The sequence below is a fragment of the Chionomys nivalis genome, chromosome 8, assembly GCF_950005125.1.
Source record: "Chionomys nivalis chromosome 8, mChiNiv1.1, whole genome shotgun sequence".
Lineage (NCBI taxonomy): Eukaryota > Metazoa > Chordata > Mammalia > Rodentia > Cricetidae > Chionomys > Chionomys nivalis.
This window is the reverse complement of record NC_080093.1, coordinates 17979477-18007323: the sequence shown is the minus strand read 5'-3', so window position 1 is coordinate 18007323 and position 27847 is coordinate 17979477. Positions and strand designations below refer to the sequence as shown.

The following is a 27847-nucleotide window of genomic DNA, read 5'->3' as shown; positions in this document are numbered from 1 at the left end:
GCCTCTGAATTGTTTCTCATTAAACTTATGGTCGGGAAGTAGTGAAATCCACAGGATGCTGCTGCCGTTTGAGCACTTTAAAAGGTTAGAACATAGTGGTTAAGCACTAGCTACTCTTCCAAGGATCTGGGTCTGATTCCCAGCACCCATCTCTTCCAGAGGACCTGGGTTCAATTTCAAACACCATATCATGGCTCACAACCATTTGTAACTCTAGTTTCTGAGAATCCATCCTTTTCTTCTGGCCTCCAAAGGCACTAGGTATGCAGGTGGTACGTAGACATACAAGTAGACCAAACACTTAAGCACACAAAAATAAATAAAACATTATTAGATCATATTGAAATGTTTTTTAATATGTTCAAAACACAAGGAATTATGGGCAGTTACTTGAAAGTACCAAACCCACCTGAGAAGAGTAAACTTAAACACCCACTAGCAAGACTAGCAGCTGAGTCCTACTAAGTTCTGACTTATCAATATAGTTTTATTTTTTTTTTCAAATCTTTACTTATTATTCAGAAACCATACAATGGGGGTCTGAGGAAATGGCTGATTGTATTAAGACACTTGTCACTAAGCCTAATGGCCTGAGTTCAATCTTGAGTCTTCAGGGTCCACCTTGTAGGAGAGAATTGACTCTCACGAGTTGTCCTTTTACCTCCACAAGTCATTGTGCATGCACACAAATGAACACACATACACATACTATAAAATGCTTAAAACATGGCGGGGGCAGTTTACAGTCACTATCCTAGTTTGGCTTCCTATTGCTGTGATAAAGACTGACTAAAACTAACCTGGGGAAGAAAGGGTTTATTTCATCCTGTGACTCCTAGGTCATAATTTATCACTGAGGGAAGTCCGTGCACCTGGGCGGGAACTAAAGCAGAAGCCTGGCAAGAATGCTCCTGACTTGCTCCTCGTGGCTTGCTCAGGGGTGGTACCACCCACAGTGTTCTGAGCAGCCCTCCTGGATCAATCACTGATGAGAAAAATGCCCCACAGACTTGCCTACAGGGCAGTGTGATGAGGCATCTTTTTCAGTTTAAGGTTCCTCTTCCCACATGACCTGAGCTTGTGTCAGATCCACAGGAACTAAGCGGTGCAGTTAACCTGAGGCCGAAGCTCAGTGGTACAGTGTGAGTTTAATGTGTGTGAGTTTTATCTTCAGCATGACAAAAAGAAGAGGAAAAATAAAATAGGGAAAAGGGTAGAGAGGAAAAACTAAAGAATAAACTGTCTCAGAGTAGTATCAGTGCTATAAATCATTTGGAAAGTTAAAAAGTTGTTAACCTCTGGACTCAGGTGAACTGGTCAGGAAATCTACCTGTCTCATGAATAAAGTTTCTTGTTATTTGATTAAAGGAGACTCACTGGCTATGTGAAATATATGGTCATATGATTAACATTGACCCTTATTTACAGAGAGAAAACGGTTGGAAGCCAAGCAACGGGAAGACATCTGGGAAGGCAGAGGCCAATTTGCAGTTTGAACATCACTTAATGAATTAGGAAATGTGCTCATATTCTTGAGACAAGAAGATCCTTCCAGAGGCTGTGTCCATGCAGATGAGCATGTTAGAGAAACGTGAACAAAAGACTGGAGGGCATAGCAAGAACAAGGAGTACTGTCCTCACCCTAAAGTCAAACTGTCCTCCTGTGGTAGATGCTAAAATGAACCATCAAGTGAGAAGAAAAATGGAGCACGTGACTTCTGAGAGTCCTCCGGGGAGAAGAGGTTGTGTTAGTGGGGGTCACACTTCCAGGAAGTCTCAAGCAAGAACAAAGCGGAACAGGACCCAAGCCTGCAGCGGCAGGAGTCGGAGGCCCACGTGGCAGGGTGTTCCTTAGTACTTGATGCGGTTGAGAACAGCACAGGGGGTGGCGGGAAGCTGTTCACAGAGACGGAGGTGCCTGATGTGCTCGGCAGATAATCCACACTGCTGGCTCTGGACTCCAAAGCCAGTGAAGCGCAGCACATGTGGGCGTTTGGACTTCTGAGCTGTACTAGGGTTGGTGCCTGGTACTGCTCCAGCTGCATGGCCGCCAGTGGTCTCTCCCTCCTTCCTCACAGTAAGCTGGTCCTAGGGAACTGACTGCTGGCTCCAATTTAAGCAGTAATATGTTGTGAGAAGGCGAGATTAAAGACTATTTTACAATATTAATCATTCTGGTGTTTATGAGTTTGCTCCCCGCCACCACGACCCAAAACCCAACAACAGAAGAAGAAAAAAGAAAATCTGAGATGAGCTCTCTAATCTTCATGTCTCTGATGCCATTCATGGTCTAAACAGGTGCTGCTTTTATCAATCCCTGGAGAATAGAGCGTGCACCCCATCTTTTGTGCCCCAGAGTGTGCTCCCAAGCGAACGTTCTGGCATTTCTGTGTGGCAGTCTCTCTTGTATTGACCTCCTTATCTTTCCTCCAACCTCTTGCCTTTTCCATAGCCATCAACTCTGACACCCTGCAGGAAGCGTTGGCACCCAGCATGTTCTTGGTACAGTCTTAGCCTGTGCTGGAGGCATTTGGCAAGCAGCACCAAACCATCCAGTGCAGCAATGAGCTGCCAGGCTGAAATAAACACCTCTAGACCGTGAGCAGTTCCCAGAAGGACATGAACAGGTCAGCGCCACCAGCTCAGGCCTTTTGTCTCGCATCTGCCTTCTTCATAGTTTGGAGGGGAGTTCTGGGCTGAAGAACTGGTAGTGCTAGTCTTTGGGGTGCTGAGGAGGCAGGATGTGGTGTCACACTGAAGCTTCTTATGCCCATGACAATGATGGGTTATTAGCTTTGTGTAGAACATGGTAGGATGGGGCTCTTCAAATATTCCTCAAATGACACTGGCCTTGGGTCTGAGTCTTGACCTATCCTGTCACAATTCTTTAGCATTGTCTCTCTTGTTCCAGCTTTCCTTTTCCAGTGGCCCTACACAGTGAGTGCCACCATTCCCTATGTGGGGAAATACGTTGTTGTGTTGGTCCTCTATTTCCACTTGTCTTTGACTTGTACCTGTAGGGCTCGTGCTCTGTCTTCATAGAACAGACCTATCTAATATCGGTACGTCTGTTTGAACAGAGGTACATTGAAAGAAAATGCCAAGGATTCTATCATTGACTTATTATTATTAATTTATTTGTATAGGTGTTTTGTCTGCATGTCTGTGAATGCCTGGGTAACTGTGGAGGCCAGAAGAGTATGTCAGATCTCCTGGAACTGGAATTACAGATGGTCATGAACCACCATGTGGATGCTGGGCATTGTACCTGGGTCCTCTGGAAGAGCCAGGCTCTTAACTGCTAAGCCATCACTCCAGCCCCAACATTGCTTTATACTTCTAAGGCTCATACTTAGCATGTTTTGGCGCCCTGCCCCATGTTAGATAGCAGACCTACAGCCACACATGTGCTAAATATGGACCTCTGAGCTATACTCTCAGGCTGTGTTTGGACAACAAACGGAATGATCTTGTCACTTGTCTGTGAAAGTACTTCTTGTTCACTGTTTAGTGCCCTTTAAAGCATTGTTGATGATATATGTACAGCCCCATGTGTAATACCGAGGTTTTAAATAAGTCTCATCATTTCCAGAACAATTGTTTTCTCATCAAGTATTCTAGCAACCTATCTTCCATCTGATGATCAGCTACTTTTAACTCTCAGGGTTATTCTTATAGTCAGTCTCAGAGAATAAATTTTTTAAATCAACATTTGAAAGTTATGTGGCATTACTATTTTACTTCTAACTAAAATGTACTTTTGCTTACATTTTTCCAGTGGTTGGGGTTTCTGTGTATTGGCCAGTGGTAAGAAGTTCCGGGCGTGGCCTAGGACAGACTGCCTTGAGCTCATGCATGGAGGATCAAATCACTGGTCATGTCTAAACTGAGCTTTCTCAGAGCAGTGGAGAGTGTGTGGCTGCCACTGCCTCATGGACCAGACCGCTCTAAAATCAGCAGAGCTATTTGAATGGGGTGGCTGCTGTGAAGGAAATGTTAGCTATTAGGGAGGCATCTCACAATCTCTGCTGTACATGTATGTTTTGCATACAGTGAACATCTAAATCTCAGGGTTACATAAAATTTACAGGAGAAAGTTACAGTTTCTATGGATTCTAGTTTTCCCTCCATACCATGAAGGCCTTTTTGATGTTAGAAGGTTAGTCTCTGAGGAGGGAGCGTCCTAACCCTTGGTTTCCCTGAGGCCACACAGTGCCAAGGTGAACATCTTCTGAGGTTTTGGTTCTGTCTGGAATGTGGCGGTTGGTATTCTGTTAGCATTCCTCATCTAGTTATGTCATGCCAGCCGCCAGCCTTTCTGTGTCTCTCTCTTTCAGCTCAGAAGTTTAACAGCCCAGCCCTTGTATCGCTTTTTCCAGGAATTAGAACCGGCTGCACCTACCAGCCGTGTGATGTGGGCAGGGAGGCTGAGGCCTGTGCTGCTGGTTACTATCCGCCCGGCCTGCTTTTTCTGGCCTCTTAGGAACTAGATCTAACAAGAAGCCGAGGGTAAGCTCCCTGCCCAAATCTAGTCATCAGTCTCCATTCCCACCCCAACCCCCAGCTAGCCGCACATTCTTTCTCAGACCGTTAGCTTCATGTGTGAGTATAATGTTGTCACTGTTTGCTGGCCCCGACAGGAAATCAGTCCTTCCCTTGTTTACCTAAACTAAACTACAACACCAAAATAGGCTTCCTCGGTCAGATGAAGGAGACGAGGAATGGAAGAAATGGAGAAGGGAGCTTTGTATTCACAGCCAGTACCCCTGAAACATGTCCCTGTTCATTATCGGGGTAGCTCCTGTATTGTGGGGAGGAGCATCCTGTAAATCAGCTGTCTGCTCCCATTCATTTGCTTTTGTAGCCTCTATTATAAAAGTTTACGGTCTTTGGACTGTACCTTCTTACTCCTCCCCATCACCTCTCAACCTTTCTGACCCCAGTTTCAGTTGAGCCTGGGGTAGGGGGTGGTAACTATAAAGCAGATTGGTGTCTGACTCGGGAAACAGCCTGGTCCAGCTCTGGAGAGAAGAGGACAGAGTGCAGGGCACTGGAAGCTACAGGAGCACAGCTGGGCTAGTCTTCGTAATGAGAAAACTTTATTGGCATTAGACCTAGAAGGATCATCTGTGCGCATGTCAGTAGAGAAAAGGTCCAGACATGCCCTAGAAGACCCTGGGGTCTTATGTTACCTGAGCAAGAATGGAGCACAGCCACCTCACATGTGGTCGGTGGCCTTTCCCAAGCTCGGCCCTTGACTAAATTAAGAGTTCTCACTCTGGTTTCCCCAGTCTTCTTTTCCTAACTCTACCAGACCTGTCTTTGTATTCCTGCAGAGTGACTTGATTGACAGTTTCTTCCCAATTGCAAAAGTTTGTTTAAGGTAAAGTGGCCTTGGTTAAATCTGGAAATTTAGGCTAACCCTGTGATGTGAGTGATCCTAACAGACAGGACTGCCTGCCAGATGTGGAACATGCTGCTGGCTCCTTTGGCAGAGGCCCTGACAGAGACAGAGTTTATGTGACCTCAGCTGTCTTCTTGATCTCTCACTGCTCTGCAGGAAAGGCCCTGTCTTGCCATTCCTGTGAGACTTGCCTCCCACCCCAGCCCCAGTAATGAGGGGTGGTTGATCCATCAGGAAATGGAGGGAGGTCTGAGGGTTCAGGGGTATTAGAGACACCTGGTGTGGGACAGAATGAAGAAGAGGCTTCAGAGGTTGAGGTGTGAGTTCTAAGTGGGAATAAGGTGGGGGACTGCATTCACCAACTTCTCTGCCAGGTGTGACTTTGACGCCGTTATTTGCACAGAGTTTGTTACAGAGAGCTGACACCACTTCTTGTGTTCTTTGGTCCTCTGTCCTCGCTCCTCCAAGACATCTAAGTGGTCCTCAGAGCACCACTCAGATGGGGCCTTGGCCACAGTTCATCCCTACGGAACTTAGAGCTCCTGAAACTGAGAACTGTGCATCAAGTTTTAAAACAAGTCTCCTTAAGGAAGAGAAGGCTTAGCTGGCCAAAGCTTCACGGCCATGCTATATAGGCCGTAGGCACTAGGAAGAGGCTTAGAGCCATCCTGAGAGTGCTGCCATCCAGGGTGGTGATCTGGCCATCAGAAGGCTTCCTGAGCAGGTTCTCGGTGCTCCTTGTCACTGGCCCCTTGTCCTGTGCGCCGGGGCTCTGTGAAGGGCACGGCTCCCGTAAGCTGAGGTATCTGGTGTATAGCTGAGCTGGGACTGTGCAGTACTGGCTTCAGATCAGGTTGTTCCTGAGTCGCTGTTCCTGCTCCAGGGAGAGCTCTGCATTGGGTCGGTAGGAATCTCCTGTGGGTCAAAGGAAAATAGCTAAGTAGCCAAACCCACAGCAGCCCCTTTCCATCCGGCCAGTCATGGGCACAGACACAGTCTATCGAGTGGGAAGGGCTAGCTAGTGCTTTGTTCCCTCTCCAGGTTCATTCCGTGCCCTGGGAACTGGCCACCCTACTTGCCTTGTCCCCTGGTTTCTACCTGGAAACTCAACAGCAACAGGAAGTTGGGAGTGGGTGGAGAAGCCAGCCATCTTCTCTGCTGTGGGTGCTGTGGGTCTAGAGTGGCAGGGATTGCCCGTGACTACAGCTCCAACCTGCTTCACCCTCCCCAATGGTGCTAGCTGTTGCCTGGCTCCCAGATGGCCCTTCCCCCTGCAAGCTTACAGGGGATAGCAGTTTTCCATTCTTTTATCCCTGGGCTCAGCGTCACTTGTTTCCCAGGCCTCTAAAGTGTTCCTGTCACATAGCTTCAGGTGCATTGCAGTGAGCTCTCACGTTTGTGTGAGGACTCTGGTAGGCTCTACCTTCTGGCATTGTTTTTCTCTTCTTCATCACTGCCCTGGTTCCCTGGCAGGCCAAATAGGGAGTCTCTGTTGTCCCAATTCCTTTCACATTCTTGTTCTGGGTCAGCAGTTTACTACCCAGATGTAAAGTTTAGATGCTCCTTCTCATTCTCCATTTGTTGGCAGGGTTACTTTGAAATCAAATGAGGCCAGGGATGTAGCTCAGTGATAGGATGCCTGCCTAGCCCATGGAATACGCGCCTGTGTGAACTCAGTACCATGGAAGAAATTTGAAAACAAACATTGTTCCTTGACTGGAATTTGTCAGTGGTTCCTAGAAGTCCATGGGATGTAGGCATCAGTGTCCCTGTTTCAGAGATGGAAAAACCAGGAATTGCTCCCTGTCGCTGAATCAGGACCCCAACCCTGGAGCATTGGAATCCCAGGGCCTTGGAATCCCAGGGAATGCTTTTCCATCACAGCACAGCCTCCTGTAGCCTCTCTCTGGAGAGCACTTCAGTGATCTGTTTCTAGAAAAGAAAACTACCCAGGCAGAGCAGCACGTGCCTGTCCTCAGTAATGCCTGGACCCAGGAGGCTGAGGCAGAGGATGCTCCAAGTTCAAGGCCAGCCTGAACTATATACCAATACTTTCAAACAACAAAATTTTTTAATTTTAAAGGAAAAAAATCTGTAGCTGGAGGAATGGCTCGGCAGTAAAGTGTGTACACTGCTCTTGGGTCCTGATGTTGGCTCCCAGCATCACACTGCAGGGCTTACAGTGGCCTGTAACTCCAGTTCAGGGGAATCCAATGCCTCAAGGCTCCATGGACACTTTGCACTTGTGCATATACCTTCACACACACACACACACACACACACACACACACACACACAGTATTAGAAGAAGAGGAGGAGGAGGAGGAGGAGGAGGAGGAGGAGGAGGAGGAGGAGGAGGAGGAGGAGGAGGAGGAGAAGAAAACCCTCAGGTTGCAATTTCCTGTCTTAAAGAGTGGTGTGGTGGGCTGGGTTTAGAAGGCAGTCACGTAGGATGCTCTTTGTCTTCTCAAACTCCCCCTCTTCCAGAACCCCGCTCAAATGCCTCTTCCTGACATCTAGCCTCCAGGTTTTGCTTGCTCCCCAGCTACTTTATACCCTTTGGGGGAGGCTCACCATATTAGGGTTATCTGTTTGTATGCCTGTACCCCCTCTGCTGCACTGAGTTCCTGATTCTACTGTCTGAGCCTGATCACCACAGTTAGGGTCTCCAAACATTGACAGAAAGGCCAGCTCAGCACACACACACCCTTAGCAAGTCTAGACACTGCTCAACTATAGGATGAAGGATTCTGTACAAAAGGCAGCTGCTTCCTTCCTCTGCCCAGCTTATAGCTACAGGGAACAGTAGAGACCAAGGAGAACTTTCCCTGAGAAGGCAGCAGTTCAGGAAAACTATAGGAAAGAGGGCACAGATGACAGGAAAAGCTTTTTTTTTTTTTTTTTTTTTTTTTTGAGACAAGGTTTCTCTACATACTCTGGCTGTCCTATGTAGACCAGGCTGGCCTTAACTCAGTGGTCTGCCTGCCTCAGCCTCCCAAATCCTGGGATTAAAGGGATGTACTACAACACCCAGCCAGGAAAAGAAAATCTTGCTGTGGCTTGAGAGGATAGGAAAGATTCTGAGACTGGAAATTCACTTTACAGTCAGTCATTCATAACGGAGTGTAGTCGCTGGGTGGTGAGGTTGGTGGTCCGACCAGTATCATCCCATCCATAGCCATCTGTACAGACCACAAGTCACACCCAGGTACCTATAAAGTTTCCCAGCTTCCTCCTACGTAAGCCGTCGTCACCAGGGCTGAGTTACCTGTATGGCAGTTGTGCAGCCAGACTCGCTGCCCGTCATACTTGCAGCGGCAGCGCACCATGTTGTTGGAGAAATCGGACTCTGCCACATCGTTTGTGGGGTTCACAACCACCTGCAAGGGAGGGGACAGCAAGGTAGGTGATGTGCTTTCTGAGTGAGTTGACGTGGAGGGTTCTTTACACCTTGCCTACTATTTTACAGAGCTGCCTTTCTGTACCCTGATGTGCTGATCCGTAGTCACCCTCAGGAAGTACACATCAGCATCCTCTTCCCAGATGAGGAATAGGAATTGCCCAGTATCCACTGAATAGAGACTCAAGCCCAGAGCTTTGGCATTCCTGTAACGGCTTGTCCCCTACAACACAGCTCCTCAAAAGGACAGATCTGATGGATCCCATGGGAAACCACCTTCCTCTGAGCCTGGAGCAACTGTAGCTGCTGGGAATTGACCTTACCTGGAAGATGTAGTCCCCTGGACGAACATCTGTGATATCCACCCACTGGCAATCAATGTCATGCCGGTACGTGTCCCAGCAGCCTACAGCCACTCCTTGTTCCCCGAAGTTGGCACACGCATAACGCCGCTGCACTCCTGTAAGGGGAGTACATAATTACTATGACATCAAGAAGGCACGTGTGACCAGGCACTGCGTGGTCCTTTGTAGGCTTCAGCAGTTAGTCTTCAAACTGGCTTTACCAGCTCTGGACTTGTGGCCAGTACATGAGTTTGGGGACTATGGTTCAGTTAAATGACTTGCCCAAGTATAGAATCGTGTTAACTGAATTTGGCGCGGGCAAATTACATCTGTGACGAGGACAGTGACGCTTTGGATGCTCTAGTAAAACTCTCTGTTGGCCTAAGAAGTGTGGGTTTTGATTCCGTCCACCAGCCCTCAGAAGGTCTGATGTTTACCCAGTTACATTAGTAAGGGATCAGACTGTGGGGTACAAGTAGGAAATAACACATTCCCTGCCCTCCGAGAGCTGCGGAACATGTTGAGTCTTTTAAGGTGGTACAGAGTGCTGAGAACTTTCTGCCAAAGGTTTCAGAAGGCAGAAATTGAAGTTTCTGAATTGCCCTGAGTGCTATTGCCAAGCTGTACTCTTCAGAAGCCTGGGGCTAGTGAGCAGGGAAGAGAGGAGCTTGACCCCAAAGGTACTTGAGAGATCCGTTAAGAGTGCAGCGGGAGGCTACGTGAATAGGAACCCACAAACCTGTGGGGCAGTTTGTGTCTTCTAGACAGAAGCTGGCCTTATGCCCCTCAGCCACTTTGGAGCCATTGAGCGTGAGCAGGTCATAATGGGTGAAGACTTCAATGCTGTGGTAGTGCCTGAGGAAGAAGCAGAGCTGTCAGCCCCACGGCGACAGGAGTGGGTCATCTGTAGAGGTTAGCAGGGAAGGTTGAGGCCCCGTCATTACCCAAGGAGGAAAGTCATAATCACAGGGCAGTGCCCTTCTTCCCAAACCCAAGATTAGCGTGCTCACAGACTTCTTTGCTGACACTCCTGCCTGTCAGGCAGCAAGGCTCAGCTGTCCCCTTTACTCGGAATCTTAATTCAGGTATGTTAAAAAAAAAAAAAAAAAAAAAAAAAAAAAAAAAAAAAAAAGGACAAACTTCCCCGGCAGCCTTCAGAAGGTTGGGACCTTGGCTCTAGGATCCAAAGCAGAGGTGGGGTTGGGAGGCACTGGCCCAGAGATGGCCTCATAGTGGAGAAGATGGGGAGAGAATTTACTCTGCTCCGTCAGCCCGGGACCAAATTGCTGCCATATTTTCCAATCCAGTGGTAATGGCAGCTCTGTGCTTGTTACCAGAAAAGGTGATTATTAACTCAGTCAAGGCCAAGTCCCCAAATCGCTGCCCATTCTTCTCAGCTTTTCCTACACACGGCTATGTCCTGAAAGAAAATAATACAAATCCCTTCCACTCCACCTCTGTCACAGACATTGCCTCTCCTCTTTCTGGTCTGGAGCTTCCTTATAAGAAAGGATACTCATCGTCTCCTTCTGTACCAGACTGTTCCCTGCCATTCTTTTGAGGCTTCGCCTTGTTATTACAGGAACCTGCCAATCTCTTCTGCAGAGCAAGCATCCTATTTGGGGGTCTCCAGGTTTCTGGGGTCCCCATTTTACTTAGCTTCTGAAGACTGGGGCCACCTAAGGTCCAATATGGGAAAAGTGTAACATGCTAACAGAGACCAACTGCTGGCAATCACATCTCTTTGGAATATTGCCATGGGCAATTGGTCCCATGAGCACCATCTACAAGGTTACATCCAAGGAAGGTTGTAAGGGTGTGGGGGCAGGTAGATGCTCCAGGGATTCCCCTTGTCTCCTGGGGTAAGGCTAGCCAGGAGGCTAAAAAAGCAGACTTAACCGGGAATTTACCTGAGGCCAGGGAAAACCAAACTGTTTAGTCCTGGGACTCCATTTTCGTCCCTCACCCTCTAGAGCCAAGTGTGGGCAGGTACCAACCTGTGGCACTGGTGCCAAATCCAGCTGTGGCGACCAGCCTTGGGACGGAAGTCAGCCCGGCCAAGGTTGTAGATCTGTGAGGAGAAGCGCAGCAGACGCCGGTGTCCGTAGGGCCAATCCATGAGGTCAGCAGACTTTGAGAGGCAGTTTTCCTCATGCGCACAATACAGCATGCTGAGCGGACGATCCTCCAAGTAGGCTGTCTCTTGTACCAGCTGGGCATTCATCACAAGGTCTGGGGCAGCTGGGCGGTAGGAGGCAAGGTGGGGGGGTGCAATGAGAAGGCAGCAGAGCCTGCTCTCCAGCCTGAGCACAGATTCGCCCCCAGACTTCCGAAGGAGCACCGGACAACTGAGTCAGGGGATGTGAGTTCTCATGATAGGCAGCTCCAACTGTCATGGTGGAGGTTGCTGGTTTGGAGCCAGCCTTCATCACTCCTGAGTTTCTGACTGTGCTATCATTTACCAGCTCTGTGACTGTTTAATGCTTCTGTGTCTCATGTTTGCCGTCTACAAGGTGGGAATCATACTGGTAATATTAATAGGTACTATCTGTAATGGACGTAGCACATTGTCCTGCAGTAAATAGGAAATGGATGTAAGCTATTATTTCTTTTGTAAAATGCTTTTTTAAAAAAAAAATCGTACAAAGTACTTTCGAGTAACTTAGTGGGTAAGAGCTTTTCTAAAGCTTTACTGATACCTAACTTGGTTGTTTTAGCCAAGTCCTTGTCTTTTCCTGGGCCTCAGTCTCTTGGTGGCTCTTGGAGCCAGAGGACCAGATTGGAAAATGAAGGACTTGGTCCTGGAGCCTGCCCTCAACTGTGCTGTCCAGGCTGCTGCGGTGTGGTCCCGTGCTCCCTGGAGCCTGCCCCTCAACTGTGCTGTCCAGGCTGCTGCAGTGTGGTCCCGTGCTCCCTCTAGTTGGTCCATTCTAGCCTAGCCACTTCCACAGGGGTCCCAGGCACCCAGAGTATCTCCAGGGCTGCTCTGAATGCACGAGGCCAACCTGAGGTCAGCAAGATGGCTCAGCCAATAAAAGTGCATGCCCAGCTACCTGAGTTCAATCCTTATATTCCAAGTGGAGAGAACTGACTCTCAAAAGTTACATGCATACCGCCCCCCCAACAATAGCAATAATCTTAGTTTTTTTTTTAAAATAAAAAATTAAAATCTGGTGTGCCTAAGTCTCACTAATCAGCTCAGCCTCTCTCTTCCCCTTTAAGGGGCTCTTGCTTCTGAAGCCTCTACCCTCGCTGGCCTTAAGCATGGGGACTGGTATGTAGTGATCCATTGCTGGCGCTGTGTGGCCTTCCTCACAGCTGTGGGGGGTTTAGATATCTGGGCTGAGGCACCTGGGGGAAAGGCTCTGTGTGGGTGAGAGCGGACGGGACACTGGCTTGTGTGTCGGGCCGGGCTGGGAGTGTGCTGTGCTGCATGGTGCCTGTTGTGTGGAGAGCGGATGGGACACTGGCTTGTGTGTCGGGCCGGGCTGGGAGTGTGCTGTGCTGCATGGTGCCTGTTGTGTGGAGAGCGGACGGGACACTGGCTTGTGTGTCGGGCCGGGCTGGGAGTGTGCTGTGCTGCATGGTGCCTGTTGTGTCACTCAGTATTCATGCACTTGGACTTCCTGTGGCTGCTGTTGGAGAAAGCCAGGATAGGGCCACTGACATACCTGAGCTCCTGAAGGAAAGGAGAGCTTTCAGAGAGAGGGAGGGGAAAACAAAAAAGAGGGAGAAAAGCAGAGAGAGAGAGAGAGAGAGAGAGAGAGAGAGAGAGAGAGAGAGAGAGAGAGAGAGAGAGAGAGAGAGAGAGAGGAAGGAGGAGGAGGAGGAGCGGAGAGGAAGGGACAGGGAGAGATAGAGACAGAGACAGAGAGAGACCGAGGGGGGAGGGACAGGGAGAGAGAGAGGAGGTGGGGTGAGTACAAGCTGTTGGTTGGCCACCTGCCCAGCTGTTAGCACCAGATGTGCTCACGAAGACAGCTGCCCTGGAGGAAAGGGAAAGTCTGAGGTTGCCAAGCAGGGGGACTGAGAGCAGGTCACCAGCATGCCGTGGAGGCCTGGGTGCAGAGGGAACCACTGACATCCTGTCTCCTTCAGAGGAGGGTGAGAAGGGTGGGTCCAGGGTTCTCCCAAGGGTGTGCTCACTGACAGGTTAAGATGTCTTGGGGTTGGAGCGTGGCTGGGAAGAAGGTCAAGTGGCCTCCGGGGTTGGTGCCAGCCTGCAGCCTTTGGGCTGGATGTAATTATCTTGGCTCTGGCCATGTTGGTCAGTGTCAAACAGACGCTGCTACCCTAAGAATCTGGGTCTGTGGGGTGAACTCTTGCCACAAAATAGTCTTGTCCTTGAGCCTGCTGAGTAAATGCCACAGCTTGGCCCTAGGCTCTGGTTTGCCTCCCATTTGCATATCCTCGACAGCTCATTTCAAAGTATTTCCTACAAACAGCAATGGATTCATTTTCTGTTGTAACTCAGCACACACGCAGTTCCCCTCACTGAATGGAATGGCGGCCGCCTTTCCCGTTCCGTTCCACTCCTCTAAAGCTGTTGTTCACGATCCCCAACTGAAAAGCCCTCATTTAGCTCCTTGTGCTTTTGTGTTTTTCAGTTTTCATTCTCACAGAGACTTCAAGAGGGAGGTGGGCAGGGCAGGCTTTCAGCCGCACAGCTGGCAAATGCAGAGCTACTGTGTCCCCTCCCTGACCCTGTCACCCATCAATCCCATCACTCACCGTTCATGCAGGCGACCCCTGCTGAGAAGCGTCCTGGGCCATGGGAGCAGTGCACAGGCCCGTGCCTCTGACACTGCTGAAGGGCCAGCTCTGTGCCCGAGCAGCGAACCCCGCTCATCACCACCTCCTTGGCTTCTGGTGTCCCCTGCCAGTACCAGGTATCCTAGGAAGACAGCCAGCATCATCCCATCAGAGCAGAGACCGACTGCGATGCAAGTCATTCCAGTGCCTCCATCACACCGTCCCCACCAGACAGTCCGGCACAGGCCGTAAAATCTTTACCAAAAAAAAAAAATAAAATAAATAAATAAATAAATAAAACTTTACCGATGAGAGTCCTACCTCATGGGCAATTCATGTCACATTTGAGCCCCTCTGATATTAAAAGTTTATGTCAATGGGGCAATTCCCTGCTGCCTGTGACACTGCCCTGTCCACCTCCAAGAAGGCAGCACTGCTGCTTGATCAGGACAAGCCGGATCCCTCATTCCTGCATCAGTGTGTCCCCATTCCCTGCTGCTCCTCTCACCCCAACCAGGGCAGAGCCGAGGCCTCTGAGTGAAGTCTGCCCTTGCATCGCCCAGCAGCAAGCCGGCTATGGTGATTTTTGCCCCTGCAACATTTACCCTTGCACTATGCAGCCTTCTCTCCGGAGAGCACACTGCATCCCCAGCCCCTCATTTCCTCAACTGAGTCAAACTTTTGCTGGCCACAGGCCTGGCTAACTTCAATTCGTGATCCCCACAGATGAAGATAGACAGCAGGCCATCTGAGCAGGCTTCCCTCAGCTGGGCTCTGACCTATCACAGCATCCCCAACTCTCATTGGTGACAAACCCATAGCTTCACTCAGTGAGTGACTGCTGAATGAAGGAATGGCCAGCAGCTCTGGCAGACCTTAGTCCTGCTAGCCCGTGGGGCTGATGCTCTACAGGAGGAGGCAGCCGAGAGCCTACCTTGATAGCGAAGTTGGCATATCCCAGGCCAAGTTGTCGGCAGGTCACCATGGCTTCCATGAGCCCCCAGTGGTCACTGCATACAGTCCCCCAGCGTGGGACCCCATTCACCTCCACCTGCACCTCTACCACTCCCTCTTCGTGGTTGCGCCCGCCAGCCAAGCGCACCTATAAAAGTCAGAGGTGTTCAAGGGGAGAAGTCAGGATTGCAGGCTGGGAGACCTAGCCACCACCACCACCCGTCTCCTCTGGCATGAACTTAGTTCGTTAGTTAGTGTGTGATATCCCTGCACGCTAGAGAAATCTGGCTTCGAGTGCTTGTGGCAGGGGTGGCAGGGGTTTCTGTCCTGGCGCTTGCCTTCGTCCTACCTAATCCTCCCACCATTAGTGATGACTCTGTCTGCCAAGGGCGTTTGTAACTGCCACTTTGTTGACTGTCACTGCATTAGAGAGTCAGCACCATTTTCCAAGATGCCAGCAGTTTTGCCCACAGTCCCCAGTGCCACTCCTCAGCACTGCTTTCAGAGGGCCCTGGCTTAAAGCACCTTCCTTCTCACTTTGCTCAGGACCTGGGAGTGTGAGGCAGTGTGTCTGTCATAAAGTCCCATGTCTCTCTGCCATCCAGGGCAATATATGTGGGGCCAAGTGACAGAAGAGAGTTCTTCGGGCCAGCCCCAAGGGCTCTTGGATCACCACGGCAGAAGTAGTAGCTGTTCTGAACCCCTTCCCCTGGCTCCAGGTTGTGTCCTGGGGGCTGCCCACTGCCCAGACCCTGCCTGAGGACATGCTCAGACATAAACTCACCTGATTTTGGAAGCCCATGTCGGGGATGTTGCACCTGACAGCAGCGTCATTTGTATGTTGACAACCATTCTGGGACCCTTCTAGGGCAAGGCAGTCACTCAGGGCCCGCTCGTACCCCCGGCAGCGTACCTCACTCAGGTGGATGGGTCCTAACCCTGCAGGGAAGAGCGTACTGTGTGAAGCTCCTCTAAATCACACCTGTGACTTTTCTGTTCTGGGCCGCCAAGACAGCCAGCGGCATATCTGGATCCCCCCTTCATACCCTATACCTCCTTGCTCACCTTGGCCCAGCTGGGCCCCAAAAAGGGCCTCCCGGGCAGAGCCAAAGCCAAGCTGACGGCACACGACACTGGCTGAGATGAGGTTCCACCGGTGGTCACAGACTGTGCCCCACTGGCGGTTCACGAGCACTTCCACACGGCCCTCACCCACCTGAGCCCCAGAGCGCAGGCGCACCTTCAGCTCCTGCTAAAGAGGAGAAAGGCGGCTTCAGGAAGGGCAGCCAGGGGCACTGAGCCACAGGGTGGACTTTGGGGTGGGGATCCTTCAAGCTTCAAGGCCAGAGCCAAGGCCCAGTTTCTAATTCTGCCTTTGACTTCCCACAATTATCCCTTCTCAGCCTCTGATTCTTCAGTGACGTGGGGGGAGAGGGAGATGGGTTCCCTCTTTTTTTGTGTGTATGTGATTGGGTTCTCTGTGTAGCTTTGGCTGTCCTTGAACTCACATAAAGCTGCCTGTCTCTGCCTCCTGAGTACTGGAATTAATGGAATGTGCCACCACTGCCTGGCTCTCGCCTACTTTTTTTTTTAACAAAAGGCCAGGCTCAGGTTCAATACCCTCACTTCTGTAGCTACAATTTAATTACAATTTAATTAATTCACAGTTGTCTTCTATCCATGGCAAGTGATGTCAACTTAACATCTCTGGTGGGATGATAAATGATCTTCTTTAAAAAAAAAAAAAAATCCCAAGGTTCTTTCGTTCTGTGAACCCAGCTCCTCTCTCCTCTACCCACTGGGCAGGGCACTGCTGAGAAGGACTGCCACCTTCAGGCTGCTCGAGGGTACCCTGGGGCCTACCTCTGCATGGGACTCCTTGCGCCTGGGCTTCGACTTCTGTGGGCGAAAGTGGGGCCCCGCCACACAGCTGACCACAGCATGCATGCCGCCTGGGCAGGCTGGCCGAAGCTTGCCCCTTCCTGGAGCCACCTGTACCTGGCACTTGGCCAAGTGGGGCTCTGTCCCCAGACAGTCAACCCGATGAATCCAGAAGGAGTTCTTCTTTGTCAGGCTATTCAGCCTGGAAGACAAGGAACTATGAGTGGAGGGCTTGAATGGGAATGAGGGAGCTCAGGAGAGAAGGGGAGGGAAAGAAAAGGGATCAGGGGAGGAGGGGGGAGGCACTTCATGACACATGCATGTCTACCCCCTAAAATACTCCTCCTCACCTAGACTTGGGATCCTTCATCTTCAGATTCCAGACTTTTCTGTGGTAGAGAAAACAGATACGGTGTGTGTGTGTGGGGGTGTGTGTGCAAGAATCCCCCGCCCCCTTGGTTCCTCAGTTCTGAAGTTTATAGCAGACTTCACAGCTCATAGACTTTCCCCCAGATCTTCTCCTCCCCATCCCTCTTCTTTTCTTTCTTTTCCTCTCTGTTTCTCCCTCTAAAGTCTCCACTGTGGCAGAGCTGCCATGGAATAAGCAACTCATTCTTGCCACTCCCAGTTCGCACGAAGGGATCCTTCAGGGGGCCCCTGAGAGAAGAGATCTGGGAAAGGCCCCCTGGGAACACTGGCAGTGGAGAGCCTTGTTGGGGGGTTTGGGGCAGGGACTGCCATCCAAGCTGTAACCAGGGCTGCTCTGCTGAAGGGCTGTAAGTCGGCGGGGCCTGATTTGCAGTTACTAGGTGGTGGGGAGCCAGGGGCCCATGTCACCATCATCTCCAGGACAGAGTCATGTGGCTGCTCACCATGCTTTTGATGCAGAACCAGGCTGCTCTAAGCCAGAAGCAAGGGACTTGCAACGACCTAGATGAAGCCTGGCAAGCCAATAGGGGTGGGGCAGGCTGGATGATTCACAGCCCCCCAGGAGGAGTCCTCTGTCTTGAGAAAGGCTTGAGGGTGTCACTGACACAGCTGGTAGGACTGGGGTGGTGGGGGTCGATGAGATCTTCTGTGATAGTTTGGCCACATTTCTGACAGAGTATTTTTATGTCTCCTTTACGCAAATTCCCCACCCAGGGCCCTTGCTTATATGCAACCCAATTATGGTCTGACTGGAATTAGAGCAGTTCCCAGGACAGCTCAGAGTCCTAGCAGAGGCCATGTCTACCCCAACCAGAGCTAGTTCCTGAGGAGCCAAGACCAGGATACAGTCTGTCTACACTGTAAGGACCTTCAGTAAAGTCCTTTTAACTGGGGACACAAAGTTTCCCATTCTATTGTATTCATTGGGTACCACATTTGGTTCTTTCTGTTGGTTTGGCAAGCGTGGACTTTACTTTCTGACCACTTCCAGATGATTCTCAGGACCTTGAAGTTCCTTGCTCACTCTTAGCTATCTTGAAGGGTCCATAACTCAGCAAGTCCAGGAGATGTCCTCAGTCGGTCTGTTTTCCTCCAATACATGAGAACTGCTCTGCCACAGACCTCCACCCCATCCGTGTGGCCCCCCAGAATCTCACTGAACCCTTCACAAAGCCACGCACACGCAACCCTGCCCCTCCTACCTGTAGTAGTGGTTGTTGACAGGTACCTGGCTGGGAAAGCCCAGCATCCCGCACACAACCCTGCTGTTGTTCATGGTCCAGCCCTGGTCACACACCTGCCTCCAGTGTCCCTCGTACCGCACTTCCACAGCCCCCTCAGTCACAGGGCTGTGCCTTTTGGCACTGGCGAGGATGGGTTTGAGCCGCACCTCTTCCAGCCGCTGGCCCTGCAAGGCATAGAGTCAAGTCACCACAGGTCAGGTCCCTAGGGTCCTGTAGGCCCTCTGTAAGCCTCCTGTAGGTCGCTGCAGATCTTCCTGAGAAAGCCAGGCTCAGAGCCATCTTCCCACCCCTCGTCAGGCCCAGAGAGAGGGAAGCATTTGTTGAAGGCTACAGGGGAAGTGGGAGCCAAAGTCTTGGTTCGTCTAGATCCTCTCCCTCCTCTTTTCAGATCTATCAAACTGGGGTCAAGACAGGAGCCCTTGGAGGATAGGGGTGTTTGCTGGGCATGGAGGGGTCTTCCCTGTGCCACCCAGACAAGAGCTGAAATGGGCACGAACTGTTGCTTGAGACTATCCTCTGTATCCTGTGGACCTACCACCCTATCCCTGAGTGACTTGAACCAGTTTGGAACCCCCATGGTGGCCCATTGTAGATACAGTGTGCCAGGGCCAGCTGTCCTCAGGCAGAGGCTGCCTGTCAGCAGAGGGTGGGAGCCAGCTCGCTGCCCTGCCCATTACTGTTGTTTGGCTTGAGCTGTTTTTAGCTTGGGGTTGTTTGTGCTGGGAAGAGGCAGCAATTGTGGCCAAGCCTTGTGGGTGAAGCAGCCCCCTTGCCCCACGTCCCTCATGGGGAACAGCTTCTGAGGTTCCCACCAGGCCGAGCGTCTGGTCCCTTGACTGGTTCTTCACTAAGCTGAGGTCAGGCTTGCTGCTCAGCCCAGCACTCTTCATTCCTTCTCCTTCCTCCAGGCTCACTCTGCAGGAGGCTTTCTGCTCTGCCCAGCCCTCAGCTCAGGACAGGACCTGGACAGCCTCCTCACCTGGGGCCCGAGGGCATTGGAGACCTTCTCAGAGTGGTAGCCACGCTGGCGCTGTGGGTGGCATACCACCCCAACATCTTCCGAGTGTCTGCAGTCACTGACGCCCCAGCCATTAGATGCACACTGGTCCAGGGTGTTCTCAGTGCCCAAACAATGCACATTGTCCAGCCAGATGGGGCCTGCGGGGGAGGGGAGGTGAGTTCAAGGATGAGGGGAGAGACCCTTCTCCTGGGTGGGACCCTACACTATCAAAGACTGAGGAACAAGGGAGAAGAAGAAAATTGGTTCTCTTGTGGGGGGGGCGTCTTAGTATTCACACCCCTGGCCACTGCTTCCTCTTGGAGTCAGGTCCACAGAAACTGTCTGGATAGTGGTAGGTCGATCTAGTGATCAGACCCACCTGTTCATCTGTCTGTCCTTCTGTCTGTCACTGTCTAAACACCACTATATGCAAATCACTCTGCTCAGAGAAGTTACAGTTAGTGATGGTGATTCTGGTAATCCAAGGGAGAATGGGAAGGTCAGAGCTGAGGTCCTCTGCAGCTCTACTCAGGAAGGCTCTTCAAGAGGACATTTGAACTGAGTGGGCTTCTAGAAAGTTCTGTTGGAGCGTCAGGGAGCCTTGTCCTAAGAGAAAGAAGCTGGCTCCCATCTCTTTGCATCCTGTGGGGCGGTGTCTCCTGTCACTCACCCTCCCCTTGGCCATACTTGGCACTGTGTGCCCAGGTCAAGGCTGACTCAAAACCCAGCTGCCGGCAGGCCACTGTAGCCTCCTGGAGAGCGAAGTCATCGTCACACACAGTGCCCCACTGGCCCTGGTGCAGCACCTCCAGGCGGCCCTCCTCTGGCCTGTTCGCTGGACCCACCAGCCGGAGCTTCTTGGTTCCTGATGACTGTGACCTGCCAGAAGGGGCTTGGCCTAGCAGCAGCAGCAGGGACAGAGAGAACGTGACTGGTGGGGGCCACATCATGGTGACTTCAGGGGCACCTGGGGAAGGAACAGACAGTAATCACCACCTTCACCTATCCTCACGGCGTGTAGGCAGGAAGAGAAGAGGCCTGCTCACCAAATGCTGTCCCTGGAGCTTCCACAGTACCCTCAGGCGAGACGCACCTGCCTAGTGGTAACACACGTGTCTGCCATCTGATGTTTCTGGCACACCAAGTTGAGGGTAAAATGCTTCTCCCGAACCCACAAAAAGGTGCATGGAATGCTGGGGTGGGAAGGGATATTCAGGGGAGTCAGGGCTCTTCCATTGCTAGTGTGTGGCCTGGCCTAGTCTTTTATTCCAAGGTGAGGAGGCTGAGCCAAATCTCACCTGCTATCTCCTCTGGTTTGGGTCGCCTGTCCCGACAGCCACAGCCCAGGCTTATGCAGCTGTGTGGCCGTGCATTGTTTACACTTTTGGGAGGGACCTGGCTTTGGTCCACTTATTCAACCAGGTCTAGGGACATTGAAGTGAAGACATTATATACCCCTCACCTTCACCACACACAGAAGGGGAGTTGGGGGAGGCTTTTAAAGAAGAAATGTGTAAGCTGGGCATAGGAGCTCCCACCTATAATCAGAGTACCTAAGAGATAAAGGCAGGAAGGTCAAGTGTTCAAGGTCAGCCTCAATTACATGATGAGTTCAAGACCAGCCTGGACCACATGAGACCATGTCTCAAAAACCAACTAACCAAACCAAGAAAAAAACTATAAAGAAGAGAAGGGACTACTTAACCCGGGTTTTGTTGGATGAATAAGAGTTCTCCCAGGCTGGAAATGGAGCAGTCCAGCTGGAGAGGACAGGGTGGGCAAAAGAAGGAAGAGGGAAAGAAGTTAAGCAGGAGTAGAGCAGGAAGTGCCCATCTCCCATGCCTGCCTGAGATTTGGAAGGGAAGGGGAGGTGCAGGCAGGTCCCAGATGGTCAGGGGTGTGTGTGCCTCGCAGAGCTTGTTCCCCTCATGTTGTCAAAAATGAGGAACCCTGGGAGGGTTCAGGCAGGGACACATACATTAGAGGGAGGGTCAAGCTGCATCCCTTAGTCCTGGGACTGGAGAGCAGGGCAGGACACAGAAATGAACCATGGCTGAATACAGCTACTAGAGTCTCTGAGGCCCCCACTGCTGACTTTCCTCCACCCTGGCTCTGGAGGTCACTATAGGAGTGAATGGAGAAGATTGACACCTTGCCAAATCTGTGTTTTCTGAGTGATAAACACGCACACATACACACACACACAGAGAGACAGAGACAGAGACAGAGAGGATCTTGCTATTTAGCTAGAGCTGGCCTTGAGTTTGGGACCCTCCTGCCTCTGCTTCCCAACTCCCAGGATTACAGATGTGTCAGAACAGCTGGCCTCTTGGGAATTATCAGTTAGTCCAGGTGTTGAGGTACAGAAGGGAAGACATTAAACACTACTCCTTACCCTTGCTACACACAGAGCAGGAGGACTGGGAAGGCTTTTAAAGGCAGGACAGGTCAGCCAGGAATGGGAGCATCAGCATGTAATCCCAGCACTTGGGAGCTGGAGGCAGGAAGATCCAGAGTTGAAAGTCAGCTTTAGCTACCTGGCAACCCTGCTCATGGGGGAGCTCATGAGCCAGAGTAGAGAAGGTCCTGGGCCCTGCCACTCCAGTCCCTAAGCATGGCATCCAGCTGTGGTAAGGACTTCCTCTGTATCCCCGGTGCCCAGAATGGTGCCAGATGGTTGCCTGTGGGTGAGGCGCCATGGCATGGAGCTTGAGTCTTGAGAGAGGGAAGTCAGACTGCCTGAGTTCAAATTGTCTAGACAACTTTGCACCTCAGTATCCCCTCTCTGTAAGATTGGGGTGACAACATCTACAGTAAGTCAAATACAATAACAACAGTCAATAAGACTGCTCACTGGACAGACCCACGCGGGTCTCTTAGAAGAGGAACCTGCAGCAGTGAGCTATCAATAGCACCACGGCAGCTTGAAAGAACCGCTGATCTCCACAGTCCAAGTATGGTCCCTAGACTCATCCCTGTCCCTTCCTCCTACACCATGAAGTCAGACTCCCCCTGCCCCATCTGCTCACTGAGGCTGGGCCCCTGCCATCGTCCACTGACTCTGCTGCACTTTCTTCCCAATGCCAACACTGATCTAGTGTCACTACAACTCAAGGGCTGAGGGGCTGCTAGCTGACCATCAGCAGAATGCTCTCTGCTGCTACCCCATGTGCCCCTCTCCTCCTGTGCGCTCCTCTGAGGAGGTGGGCACCATAGTTTGAGCCACACTAAAGTCACCCCAAGGGACAAGAGGGGATGGGAAGCTCTGGGCTGGCAGCCTGGGGCCACTGGGTCTGAGCTGAGAGGCAGCTGCTCTCCTGACAGGAAGCAGATAACTAACTGCCATCAATGGCAAGGGTCCAGGTGTCTCGGTTTGCACACCTGTAAGAGGAGCAGTGGTCCTAGGGTGTAACATGTTATTGGGGTCTCCGATGGGCTGAGCTGTTCTGCTTTGGGGCTTGTGGCTAAGGTCCACACAGCATGGAGGAGGTCTCCTCAGAAGGCACAAGACAGGGATCTTCTGCAGCAAGAGCCTGGGCTCTAAGCCAGGGCAGTGCTCTTCCGTTCAAGCTACCAGGAGGCAGACCCTGGGAGGGGTTCCCTCCCATATTTCCCACCCACTCCGGGATCCCGTAACTGTTATTCACGCCAAACTCTTCTCGTCATCCCCCCAAAAGAGCCTTCATCTCCAAGAGCTCAAGATTTCGCGCCTGTTGCTCATTCTACTCAGATTGTTAAACTCCTACACACACTTCAACACCCAGTTCAAATGCTACCCCGTCCAGTAAGGCCTCCCAGTATCCACAGAACTGAGTGCAGGAGGAGGGCAGGCTGAGAATTAGCCCTTGGAGAAGGAAGCAGTCTCTTTTCCCAAAGGAAAAAGGGAATGGAAGTGGTGGGGGGGGGCTGGGAGATAGAATAGGAATGCCCGTTAGAAGCATGTCAGAATAGGCATCTTCATTTCACAGATGGAAAGGTAAGGCACAGAGAAATGAAATAGCCGGACTGGCCAGGAGTCAAACAGGCCACCTGGCTCCAGGCTGGGCTCTCAAAACTGCAGTGAAGGATGCTGGGTCAGGGAGGGGGAGACAAGGTGACTGGAGCGCCACCTTTTGCTGGTCAGGACTCTGGCTGAAGTATGAGGACTCTGGTGTAGGCACCAGCCCTGCCTGCTGCCCAGGGGCAGATCCAGGACCCTGGCAGGCCCAGGCTGAGCACCTGTCCCGGTAGGGAGAGCTGGCAAAGGGCGATTGCCTGAAAGAGCACAAGATCGTGGAGGAAGCTGTCTTGGGGCCCCAGCTGTCGGTCACTTCTATTCCTTTCTCTGCAGCTCTCTGGGCCCTGCTCTGGGCTCTGCAGCCTGGCGGCATCATTGTCGTGAGTAAAGCAGAGCCTAAAAATGGGCCTTCACCTGTATAGGGTTGGGTAAGGTGGGGCTGGAAACCCTCTGCCTCCATTCCCTCTTTCACCTCGTCTCCTGCAGTCAGCTCTGGGTGGGTAATTGGGGAGCCCAGCTCTGCCCTGGTGCTTAGTACCCCAAGTCACAGGAGTGACATCTGGTCCTATACAGGTTTTACCCTGTCCCTAGCATTCTTGCAGGGTGAGAAATGATTACACAAGGGTGTTCGCAAACCTAGCACACAGATTCCCTCTGGCCAGGGCGCACCACCCATGTAGCCTTGGACTGACTCCCCCAACTTGGGCACTTGTCTAGTGGAGAAGCAGGTGGTGACCCGGGGGCTAGGCCGACATGTCCATGGGGTCCCTTATTCCTCGTAGTCCCTTGGAACCCTTAAAGGCCTGCCCACCCGCGAGAGACAGAAGGAGAGACAGCAAGAAGCAAGCTGGAGGAATCGCGGTCAAGTTGGAGCTCACCAGCTGGGTCCGGAGGTTGGGGCTGGGCCGGCGCCACAGCCAAGCAGCGCTAACGGGCCTCTCGGGGCGCCCTGGGGGCTTTTATCCACCAGTCTCCCGCCCCCAGTCGGGGCCTTCCCCGGGGAGGCCGCTGGCCCCGCCCCGGGCGCGCCTGTGTGCACGGGCGCCCCGCCCGGCCGGCCATCAGCCAGGCGCGCAGTTCGGTCCAGGGCCAAGCCGGGAAGTCCCGGGCGCTGTGGGGAACACGGGGGGGGGGGGGGGTGTTGGTTGATAGAGTCCCTGGAGAGGCGCGGTGGGGGTGATGATCAGGTCTGCGAGTCCCGATGCAGGCGCGGTTTCCTCCTTTGTCTCATATGAGATCAGCCGTGTGTCCCTTTGACCTCGTGGCACAGAGCTCCCCACAGCTTTAGGTCTGGATCCCGTGGGCTGCTTATGCGGGACAATGCAGGTGCCCTTTTGGGGTGAGCTCCCTGTTCCAGTGAGTGGTAGGATACTGCTGCTTGAGTAACGGGGTAGCAGCTCTGTGACCTGAATGCAGGTTCACTGAATGCAGCCTGAGAGGTGCTCTGCTCACTGTGAGACAGGAGACAGGACTTGCTTCCCAGAGTCATAAGCCACACTGGGGACAACTTAAGACTTGGCCCTTGTCAGGCTAAGGGGTTGGGGGATGGAGGGGCAATGGTGGATAGTGAGGAGTGAGAGGCTATGGAATATAACATATGAAGGAAGGCCTGAGACAGGGAGCCCCTAGCTGAAGTAACTCCCCGACTCCAGGTCTCGGTCCTGTCCACTCCATCAGGATCCCACTTGTGAAATGGACAGAAGTGTTCAGCTTCTTCTCATCTAGTCCCAGAGCAGCGAGTGGCTTGTCTCCCACCTCCGGCTTTACCAGGTGTCCCTGTAAGGGCTCCTTCATTCAGGACCCTCTATTGATTTTCTCCTATGTGCTCGAAAAGGGGCCATGGTGCTAGACACTGGCAGGGGGCTGCCCCAGTCTGGAGAGGGAGGGCGTACAAATAAACATGACCTCAAGGCAGGAGGGAATGAGAGCCAAGATGACACTTATCAGCCAGGTCACTGTTACCCTGTTGCCAGGGACCTGGGTCCACCCCTGGCTGCTCATGTCTAAGATGTCCCCCCAGTGGCCCTGCCCCACCCGACCTGGACCCAAAACATTCCCTGGGATGAATCAACAGGAAAGAATGCTCCCAGCCCTGGGTCAATGGCAGAGACAGCAACCTGGCTCCTCCCACAGGGACAATGAGGCAGCTGTGGACCAGGATACCAGGTATGCCTGGGCCTCCGCCCTCCACCCAGCCACCTCTAATGCTGAGCCAGGAGCAACACGGAGGCTCTGCCTGCTGCCAGTCACCCACCAGGCAGGCCTGGTTGCCCAGAGCTAAAAATACCTTGGAGCCCAATGAATGAATTGATGTCGTCCGGAAGTCCTTACTTTGTAAGACTGGGCAGAGGCGTGATGGGCAGTGGATGAGGGGGCTCCCTTGAGAAGTGAGGATACCAGCCTAGGCTTAATTGTAGAGGGATTTTCCCAAGGAACCGTACCCTCATTCTTTTTTTCCTTTCCAAGACAGGGCTTCTCTGTACAGCCCTGGCTGTCCTGGCACTTAGTCTGTAAATCAGGCTGGCTTCAAACTTAGATCCGCCTGCCTCTGCTTGGGATTAAAGGCGTGCACCCCCACTGCCCAGATTTATACCCTCAATCTTAAATACCATTTTGTGAGGGTCGAAAGGGAGAACCCAGTTCATCTCTGCTGGCTGTGATTGGATTGAAATGCTGGAATTTAACTGGGCCTGCAGCGTCCTCTTTCCGGCCTGGCTGGACTCCCACGCCCTCAGCCCAGTGTCTGTGACCCCCACCATACTCTTCAAGGCCAAGCCTGTGTCTGCCTTGCCTCTGCAGCTCTTTGACCTTCTTGTTTATCCTAACCCAGAGTCTTTTACCAGGCCTGCCATACAGCAGACACTCAGTCATTACTGATGGAATATATGGACCTAGGGGTCAGGGGTCCCCAGACTGGTTCTGGGAAGACACAGACAAGCCCCCTGTGGTCCTGTCCTCCCCTTAGTAAGTTTGTAGAGAAGGGGATACATTCAACCACCCAGCCAGGAGAGGCCCCTGCCAGGATCTCTGTAACGACAGGAAGGTTGGGGACAGTTGCTCTGAGTTCCATCTCATTCAGATCTCTCAAAAACTCTGCACATCATTGTCTCGCAATTTTAATAACAGATATTAAGATGTGGCAGAGGGAGAGGTTATACGACACGGTCAAAGCCACACAGTTATCACCTCCAGAGGGTGCCCACAGTGAGTTGAAGTAGAAACACAGGGCTGAGAGGGTGAGGGGAGACACAGATTCACCCGAAAAGCACCTGTGCCTTGACACAGATTCACCCGAAAAGCACCTGTGCCTTGAAACGATAACCTGGGTGGGGAGGGTGAGAAGTAGGGTGTGATGGTTAGTGCTGACTGTTGACATGATAGGAGCCAGGCTCACTGAGGAGACTAACCTCTGGCCTGTCTAGAAAGGACTTTCTACATGGGGCTGGTTAATGAGGTGAAAGACCTGCACTAGGTGTGGGGGGCACTGTCCCAAGGACTGGGGTCCTAACAGAATCCAAAGGAGGACGTGAGCTAGGCATTGGCACAATCACTCTGTGTCCTGGCTGCAAAGGCAACTTCCTGCCCCTGCTGCTGCACCTTCCCTGCTAGGAAGGGCTGTATCCTCAAACTGTGAGGAAAGTAGAAACCCTTGCATCCTTTTGTCACAGCCAAGAGAAAGGAACTAATACCTGGGGTGATCCGAAAAAAACAAAAACGCCTCCCAGTGCGCTTGAGGCTGTGGTGTGTTGCACATACCAGCCAGCTTCAGTTCCAGCTCTGATAGTTGTGACCTGACCAAGGCACTTCCTCCAGCATCCGTCTATCCCTCCATGTCCCTCCTTGGCATCCCCGCTTCACTGACATCATGCCCCTCGCCAGTGTGCTCTGGTAACAGCCCGGAAGCTGCTTTCCTTCCACACCCCCCTCCCCACACCCCGTTCTGTCCCCAGCTTCACTATACCTCACACAGACTGACCTGTGTCAAGGGCTGACAGTCCCCTCCTCTGCCCTCCTACTACTTCTGCTCGGAGCTCCTTGACGTCATTTTCCCTTCTCTTCCTATCCTGGCTTAACTAGGTTTCTAACTACGCCACAGGTTCTTCCATTAGAGCTTCTTACATGGATGCTCCCAAAGTAAAGGGTGCAGGAAAACAACCAAACCAAGCCACACCACCAGCTGAACCAGACAGTCTGTGCCCTAAAGGAGCTCATGACTCAAGGGCGAAGACAGACTGTGATCATGGAGAGCGGGATGAATGAGGGAGCATAAACCTGCAAGGTGGGCTTTTCCCTCAGTGGGAGATGTTTAGCAGGCACAACTATGGGAGCCGGGGAGGGGGGGGCTTTTCAGAGGAGGCTGGGTTGGTACTGTGAAGAAAGGAAACCTAGCAGGGAGGATGAATGACCAGGAGATGGATGGGAAGAGAGAAGGGATAAGCTGG

At 51.9% G+C, this 27847-nt stretch overlaps 2 protein-coding genes across 4 annotated transcripts in view; one reads left to right on the top strand and one right to left on the bottom strand.

Moving 5' to 3' along the window:
* Positions 1-2136, top strand: part of R3hcc1l (R3H domain and coiled-coil containing 1 like) — a 91490-nt gene extending 89354 nt beyond the window's left edge. For all 3 annotated transcript variants that reach the window (XM_057779979.1, XM_057779977.1, XM_057779978.1), the window contains one exon: positions 1429-2136. In XM_057779979.1, coding sequence (XP_057635962.1) covers positions 1429-1496 — 68 coding nt within the window. In that variant the 3' untranslated portion in view covers positions 1497-2136. The remainder of the gene's footprint in view (positions 1-1428) is intronic.
* A 2941-nt stretch (positions 2137-5077) lies between these two features.
* Positions 5078-24366, bottom strand: Loxl4 (lysyl oxidase like 4). Its single transcript, XM_057778176.1, has 15 exons — positions 24284-24366; positions 20079-20375; positions 19388-19566; positions 18367-18572; positions 17086-17124; positions 16718-16937; positions 15920-16106; positions 15639-15793; positions 14835-15002; positions 13880-14042; positions 11146-11389; positions 9888-10003; positions 9128-9264; positions 8673-8784; positions 5078-6319 (listed from the first exon to the last, which is right to left on the bottom strand). Exons 2-15 carry the CDS (start codon positions 20356-20358, stop codon positions 6249-6251), a joined length of 2277 nt encoding a protein of 758 aa, XP_057634159.1. The 5' UTR covers positions 20359-20375; positions 24284-24366; the 3' UTR covers positions 5078-6248.
* Positions 24367-27847: the final 3481 nt, after the last annotated feature.